General features: G+C 33.8%; 1 protein-coding gene across 2 annotated transcripts; it reads right to left on the bottom strand.

Annotated features, from left to right (window-relative positions):
- Positions 1–369: 369 nt before the first annotated feature.
- Positions 370–7,725, bottom strand: LOC141678260 (uncharacterized). Of its 2 annotated transcripts, none has more exons than XM_074484536.1 (10): positions 7,578–7,725; positions 3,556–3,919; positions 3,265–3,467; positions 2,917–3,147; positions 2,743–2,841; positions 2,431–2,620; positions 2,061–2,311; positions 1,175–1,471; positions 1,015–1,092; positions 370–821 (listed from the first exon to the last, which is right to left on the bottom strand). In XM_074484536.1, exons 2-10 carry the CDS (start codon positions 3,914–3,916, stop codon positions 477–479), a joined length of 2,055 nt encoding a protein of 684 aa, XP_074340637.1. In that variant the 5' UTR covers positions 3,917–3,919; positions 7,578–7,725; the 3' UTR covers positions 370–476. The 2 variants fall into 2 exon arrangements, with proteins under 2 accessions (XP_074340637.1, XP_074340636.1); XM_074484535.1 differs by having other exon boundaries at positions 377–821; positions 2,917–3,150.
- Positions 7,726–8,450: the final 725 nt, after the last annotated feature.

Here is an 8,450-nt window from a genome sequence, read left to right as displayed (position 1 = left end):
GCAATTAATTTATGGTCAAATCTAACAAATATTGCAACAAAATTTGAACCAACTGTAATATTTTATGGTTGATGTAATTTTAAATGGCAACGTATTTGGACATAATTACAACAGTGTTTTAAAAAAACGAAAGGAACTGTTTGTAAAATATACTAGCCAAGCATTTTTTTATGCCACAAAACCAAGCAATTGTCATTCAAAAGTACCATGACCAAATTAAAAGCAGCTCTCAGGATGTCCCAACATCATCCTTACAAACATTCATAATTTAAGTCTATTTAAAAATAACAATAGCTAGCTAAATCAAATTCACGAGAGAATTTAGTCGCACACAACTAAACCAAATTCGAGTTCGAATTTAACAAAAGAAGCTAGCTATAGCAAACTGCTGATAACTGAAAGATAAATTAAAGTAAAAATCAGATGGCCCCTGCAACTTCATCTCCATCTGCATCACCATCATCGTCGCTCACTTTTTATGCATCCTCATAATCATCTTCATTTTCATCAACCTCGGCAGAACTTTGAGCACATAGTTCTTCAACATCGATATTTAGACCAGGATTCAATTCACCAAGTTTTTCAAAAATCTTCCTTAGCTTCTTCTGTATTTTCTCCTCCATTGCAGCAACTAACTTTTCAGTTGCTTTTTCCAGTTCCGAAGAATCTGTTTTTCCCTCTTTTGTCAATTTTTTCTTCGTCTTCCTTGTTATGCCACTCCTTCCAACAAGCCAGTTAGGACCATGAGCTGCAAGATCAAGGTCTGCCATCTCCTCATCCTCATCAGTTGATTTTTGAGGAGTTTTTCCATTTTTCTTTTCCTACGTATAAAATTGAGCAACAAACATTAATTTCAATAAAATACAATTACTCCTTGTAAAATTAATGAAGAAATATAGCAGGGCTAATTATTGACAAAAATACTTGTAAATTTTTTCATAAAATCTGAACATGCAATTTATGAACAAAAATACTTGTAAAATTGGTCGAGAAATATAAAAGTGCTATTTTTACCATCATTGTATGACCTTTGCGGGTTTTTGGATAAATTGCCTTCTTTGTGTCTTGTGCACGGGCATCTTTACCAATTTTCTAGAATAAAATAAAATGTATCAGTTTTCTTACAAGAAATAAATGAAGGGACCGTTAAACAACAAATATGGGTACGTCATACCATTTCATTACGAATCTGAGCAAAACTAGTGCGCCCAGCAGTATGAGTATCAGTCACATTCTTTCGATTTTTTTTATTTGTTTCAGCTTTTTTCTTGACTGATTCATCACTCCAGTACTTGAGAAGCACCTTGAACTGTTCCACTGGAATATTTGCAGGCCTGTTTTTCATCCTTTCGGCGTCAGTATCAAATTTGGTATAGCATGCACTCTTAACACGAGATTTGTATACCCTCCAGTCATCAGCAAGGCTTCTAATAACCCAATCCTTGCCTTCCTCGGGAATTATGTACTTTGTCTAACAAGGTACATAAAAATACGGATAAGAATCAAGAAAGAAACAACTATTTACGATAAATAAACCATTATTTTTGTCTAACAAGGAAATGATAAGAATCTAGAATTAAAGAAGCAACTATTTACGATAAAAAAATAGGTTATTGCACTAGGTTATTAAAAAACTAACATCGTAGATCATAGAAAATTTCATTGGCCCAGATAAAAAAGGCCATCTAAATTTCACTATCCACAAACAGGCCCAGATATGGAAATTAAAATTAAAATACATCAAAATTCAACTAAAAGCCCATCAAAACAAAGAACGGAATGCACAACATTATTGTCGATGATGCTCTTAAAATTAGAAATTGATGTTAAATTTAGAGTAAAAACTCTGTTTTTCCTCCAATAAATAACAAGGACAACAAAAATTAAAAAATGACATAAAATCGAACAATTAACACATACACAATTTACGTCACTAGAATAGATAATAAGGACAACACAATTTACATAAAATACCGTGTTTACCTAAAATACAGAACAAGTTAATTTCAAAAAAAAAATACTGAACAAGTTTAGTAAAAAACAATTAAAGTGCTTTTTACCTTGATATATTCCCACCATCCATCTTTTATTGCTTTAGGAACTTTAGACCAATTTACATAATCAAGTGGGATGTACAGCCTTGCTATCGTCCCGATGAAACTACTGAATTCAGTAATGACGTTTTTTTCCTTTGACACGGGCTGGAGGTCATGATTTAAATTAATAACTGGCCTTTCATCGAGTCTCCTTGTGAAAACATGATTCATCTTCGTAGGTCCTCTACGCCTTGTACTTTTGGTACTAGATTCATCTACAAAAATAGCCACAAATAAATATGCATATTCCTGATATAAAAAATAAGACCATTACCTAATATTTGAAATAAACCTATTTCGAAGACACTATCCACAACATTTTGGAAATTATTACCTTCAAAATTTTCATCATCATTGACACGCCTTTGTTGTTCCGCATCTTTTTTGTGTTTTTGTAAATCAACAAATGCCTCCATTGTACCAATCCTTTCATTGGCAGGCCTTATTAACTGTGCAAGATCAAGAGGAAATGGCGGGGGAGCTGGTAGTGGCGGGGGAGGTGGTAATATATCTCTATCATTAACCTTGCGAATAATACAAAAAAAATAAATTAAATTAAAACATGAATTAAATTAAAACTAAAACCAACTATGTAGATGCATATGAAACACATAAAGATAAGTTAAATTAAATTAAATTCATATACCTCTGTTCTCCCTTCAGTTTGATTTACTGAACATGAACGGGTCCTTGGTCTGACGATGACTTCGTTAACCTTTTTAACATTTTTTACTTTCTTTTTTGGCTAAATACACAAAAAATAGTCAACAAAATTGTATGTTCCAAAAAACAAAGGAGTTGTATTTGTACAAAAATATACCTGAGGAATAACATGTTCTGCTTCTTCTTCGCTTAAACTATCATGTCCAGAAATATATGCTCGATCAAATTCAGCTTCTGACCAATGATCTGTAACTGTTTTCTTTGCTTTCTTGGTGGATTTCCCAGCAGTAAAGAACTCATTTGCCTTCTCCTTCAGTTTATACTTATCAGCTTCTTTCGCATTCGCTTCCATTCTCCTTCTTCTGTTTAGCTCATAATCAACAAGCTTCTTCTAAACCAAGCACCCAATTAATAAACTTAAATGTAAGATGACAATAAAGCATACAATGTGATTACAAAAAAAATCTCAGATAATTACCAAAAATACATCGGGATAAAAAATTACCTTATCAGTTGCATTCTTTTTCACCAGTTCATCACCTACATTTTTGTTCTCCCCATCACCTGCCTTTCTAAGCTTTCTGGTACTGATCTGTTTATCATGTTCTATTTCATTCTCCACCAAAGCTCGTGACTTTATCTTATCAGTTATCTGTTGTGTAAGATCTTTAATTGTTACAAACTTCCTTTTCAAGGGTAAATCAGCACCTACGATATAAAGACAAAAAAAAATATAAATTGTCAGTTCAATACTCAAATTCATATAAAAAATTATTTGGAGCCAAAATTATTTTACCTTCAAAATGTGTCCTTGGTCTTATGACAATATGTGGTTGTATCTGGGTAGCAGGCACAATAGATGTGTCCACCACATTGTCAAGGTAAATATCCAATAAAGAACCAAGTTTTACCCCTGCTACAAGATCATCTACATCTTTATCAGTCATCAGTAGTTTCCAGCCATCTTCTTTCTTCGCATAAACGCCTCCAATTTCTTTATATCCAAGGTCATCTTTAACATACTCCATCAGTACCGAGAATGAAAATCTATCAGGATCCACAGCTGCATTAATTGTTGTAGATGTTCCATTTGAGTATTTGGTTTTTTGAAACTGGCCCTTATGGTGGAACCTGAGGAAAAAATAGTTTTCTTTCATAACCTGAAAATAACATAAACATGAATATTAATTAGTCCCCACATTATACAGATATAAGCAATTACTATCAAGTAACAAGTGAAACATAAATATTAAATTTTAGGGCTAAATAACAAACAACAAGTAGAAAAAATCAAATGAACTGGTCATCAAATTTTACAAGCAATCAGGAATAAGTTACAAGTAGTGGTACAATGTTTGTCATGATTAAAAGCAACAGATGAGCATAAAAAAACAGAAATAAAGAAGTCGGCATGTCCATTCATTCGTCATGGTCATCATCATGATCTTCTTTCTCTTCACCGGATGACACATTTTCATTCGGAATGTCATCCCTATGCCAAGTCATATCATCAGTTTGGTTCTGTAATGGGTATTCAAGTTCAGCATTATACATGGTAGGTCCGCAAAGATCTTCAAGCACATCATCAGTTTCCTCGTTTATTCCATTGTGCTCTTTCGGTAGTTTCTTAACAACAAACCACAAGTTCTTTTCGGTACAATCTTGAATGTAGAATACATGTTGTACTTGTGTAGCTAGTACAAATGGATCATCCTTTTGACATAATTTACTGAAATTGACACGTGTGAGCCCAAAGCAGTCCTTATCCTTTTGATACCAAATGCACCTAAACAAAACAACCGCAAATGCGCCCCAATAATCTACTTCAATAATCTCTTCAATTGCTCCGTAGTAAATAACATCCCCAACTGTTGGATTTTGATCCTTTAAACTCATAAAACTGGTGGTTAGAGCTGTCAAAATGATACCGCTATTTTGTGTAGTACAGTTACCTGGTATGAAATCTGAATCCATTTATGACATAGCCACTAAATTTTTTCGATGCTCGTTGAGGCCCCCTTGCCAAATTTGACAATTCCAATGTATTTTCAGTTCTTTTCTCAACCTTAGCCTTTAACTGGTTATGAAATTCTAGAGTATGTGTTCTTTCTTTTTTGTATTTCTTCATCTTTGCTTCATTATCATATAAAATACGATGTTCCCTGCAATTTGTACACCAAAATGAAATTAAAATTACCATGTATTCCTAGTTTAAACTACTATATTACCTTGAACATATAAAGGGAATAAGAACATACTCGATAAGCTTCTCAATCTCGACATTTCCACTGTTGAATAGTACGTACCGATGAGCATTTATCCAAACATGTTCTGCCAAGTAGACAGACTTTCCATCTTTATTTCTCCTCGAACCAATGGGGTATCCAACATTTATGTACTTCTCAATCTCTGTTTTCCACTATTAGTTAGAAATCTGGAACAAAATGTCACGCATTCTTCTGCCAGGTACACATCGACTGATATTAGATGCAGTTCCGTGGGGCAACTTAGCGTCCATGAATAATGTACAAAAGCTTTCTTTTTCTTTTTTCGTCATGTCGAAAGTTGCTGTCCTGATTTCATAGCGATTGCTATCTCCAATTTTAATGGGATGAAGAACGTTCTGAATACCCATTTCTTGCAAATCTTTTCGGGCACTGATATAGTCTTTCGTCTTGCCCCCCATATTCAACAAAGTCCATATTATTTTATCACATATATTTTTTTTATATGCATGACATCTAGATTATGTCTAATTAAATTATCTCTCCAATATGGTAATTGAAACAATATAGACTTCTTTTTAAATGGGCAATCTACACCCCTTTTCCTCTTCTTTGCATCTCGTTTCTCAAATTAATTTTCATATCCATGCAATAATTCTTTAATATCCTTTCCAGATAATGGAGGGGGGAAAACATCAGTTTCAACCTTACCATTAAATCTTCTAGTATCAAACCTATGCTTGTGGTCGGAGGTAGGAATTTTCTGTGGTTCATATAGCAGACTTTACGACTATGCTTCAAATACAATAAAGAAGTACAGTAATGACAATTCGGACAACCTAACTTAACCTTCATGCTCCAACCCGATAAAATGGCATACCTTGGAAAATCACTAATGGTCCAGAGGAGACTCGAACATAACATGAATGTTTTATCAACATAGGCATCGTAGGTTTCTAAACCTACTTTCCATAATTCTTTCAACTTAGCGATGAGTGGCTGCATATATACATCTATATCATTACCATGGTACACGGGTCCAAGGACTAGTGTCGAAAGAATTAAGTTATCAGGTTTCATAATCAACCAAGGAGGAAGATTATATTTCACTAGAATAATTGGCCAAGTGCTGTGGCTTATATTCATCGATCGATGAGGATTAATCCCATCTGCCGCTAAACCTAACCTGAGATTTCGAGGGTCCGCTGCAAAACTTGGATGGTTAGCATCCATTGACTTCCAACCCTCTGCATCGGCCGGATGTCATAGCTTTCCATCTTTTGTTCTTCCTAGTGCATGTCATGTCATGAGTTTAGAGTAGTCTTTACACATGAATAAGTATTGGAGCCTTGATTTCAACGAGAAATATCGTAAGACTTTTGCAGTAACTTTCGACTTTTTTCTTCTAAGTCAAGAGAAACAGGTGAAGGAGAAATAGGTGTATCAGTCCTGTTTTTTGGGAGTTTTCATCTTAAAACCCCACAAAATTTGCACTTTGTTAAGTTTATATTTCCCCCCAATACAACATGCAATCGGACAAGCGTGTATTTTATGATAATCAAGACTTAATTCTCTAATCATATTTTTGGCCACATTAAAAGAAGAAGGCAGATTTACATCGGGAAATGCCTCCTTTATCAACTTTAGAATACCGCTAAAGGCACCCTCGGTAAAACCATGAGTGCACTTTAATAAGTAAAGTTTCACTATAAATCCTAAAAGAGTAAATTGTTCACACCCCGGATACAAAGGTTGTTTCACTTCCTCAACAAGCTTATAAAACTTTTTTGTTGTGTCATTCATTCTATTCCTAACTCTACTTTCATCACGAATCATTTTATCAAAATCTTCACCTAGGCCCATACCACTATCACAATCCATCTCCTGATCAACTTTTTTAAACTTAAGGGTTTGCACTTCGTATACCCAATTAACAAACGATGGACACAGACCGTTACTAACGAGATGATTATACACGTCTTCTTCAGAAAACCAGAAATGATTACTACAATCTTTGCAAGGGCATCTTAGTTCAGATCCCGTGGAAAAATTATCGAAAGCATTTTTGTACAAAATCTGTCACCCCATTACTATAGGCCTCACTGTATTTCGGAAGTGAAACCCTAGTCATATTGATTGTTCACAAACTTATTTTCTACACAAAGAAGGAAACAAAGGACATACATCATGAATTATATAATCATAATTATAAAATCTCATTTATAAAATGAGATTTTATCAATACAAGCCTAAACATTCCTAATTAAAATTCATATTGAAAGATCTCATAGTTATAAACTAAATCAAAAAACAAACAAACTAAGTTATAATCGGTGACAACAAAGTCAGTACTCATACAATAATCACAAACGAAATCCCTAATTAAAATTATACACAGTCGATTAAACAAAATAACTAAAAAAATCAGAACATGCACAATCGATTAAAATGTATTTTGAGGACAAGAAACAAGATTGAACATAGAAAACATAATCGATTAAGATTTGAAAAGAAGAACAATCACAGGATATTTTGTAATCAAACTTATAATCGATTTAGGGAAAAAAATTTGACGCAAGGATCTGTGTTTTACCTTTTTGGAGCTTCAAACTTCTTCGAGATTTGTTATCAGCTTCAGATTTCTCCTCAGAAACTCCTCTCTTACGGTGTTCTTCTTCGAGCTGTGTTTATACGCTGTGTTTATGCGGCGTGTGTTTACTTTGTCTAAAAATGTTATGTCGGGTTATGGGCCCTCTTTTTTGTTTGGGAAGCCCGGCAATTTTTTTAGTGAAATCCCGCCTAGCAAAATTGCAGAAGCCCGCCACTTATTTGGCTAAATTTTTTAATATACTGTAACGCCTAACAATTCTTATTACAATAGATAGCAAATTGTTAACTTTTTTCTTTTTTTTTTGCATTTCAATTGCAATAATTTTAAAACTCCCTGCAATATATATACAATGGTCTACCAATTGCAACATCATTTCTCAAATTTTTAAAAATGTGGTTGTTATAACCATTCTATGGTATAGTGCATGTTGTTACTTAATAAACTTAATCAGCTACAAGTTTATTCTTATACAATGCATTCTTATTAAAATTAACATCTTTACTTCTAACGATTTTTTCATCTGTTCATCACCCGTATCATCTGAACCATAATCATTTTGATTAAGTTTAGAAATACGATAACGTAATTGTTTTTCTTCCGCAAGAACATGTCCCTAAATTGGAATCCATATTCGAATAAAACTGGACTGATTAAATTCCACGTCAGTTCCATATTACGTTACACACTAACTTTTGCTGGCGGATACTATCATTACATGGGAATATAATTTCACAATCGTTCATTATATGGGATGAGAGTTGACATGATTCCATTTTATCTCCACCCTCCTGATCTTGAGACCCAATTCCATGGCAATAATTCCAGCAAACCATTTTGGTTTTCTAGCTAGCAACT

Source organism: Apium graveolens, chromosome 8, assembly GCF_009905375.1.
Source record: "Apium graveolens cultivar Ventura chromosome 8, ASM990537v1, whole genome shotgun sequence".
Classification (NCBI taxonomy): domain Eukaryota; kingdom Viridiplantae; phylum Streptophyta; class Magnoliopsida; order Apiales; family Apiaceae; genus Apium; species Apium graveolens.
Note: the sequence above shows the minus strand (reverse complement) of the source record. Positions and strands in the feature narration are given on the sequence as shown.

Coding starts and splice junctions, on each gene's coding strand:
- LOC141678260 (XM_074484535.1), bottom strand. CDS start 3,916: ATGAAAGAAAACTATTTTTTCCTCAGGTTCCACCATAAGGGCCAGTTT. Junction 3,468..3,555: donor ACCAAGGACACATTTTGAAG/GTAAAATAATTT, acceptor TTTATATCGTAG/GTGCTGATTTACCCTTGAAA. Junction 2,842..2,916: donor CAGAACATGTTATTCCTCAG/GTATATTTTTGT, acceptor TTGTGTATTTAG/CCAAAAAAGAAAGTAAAAAA.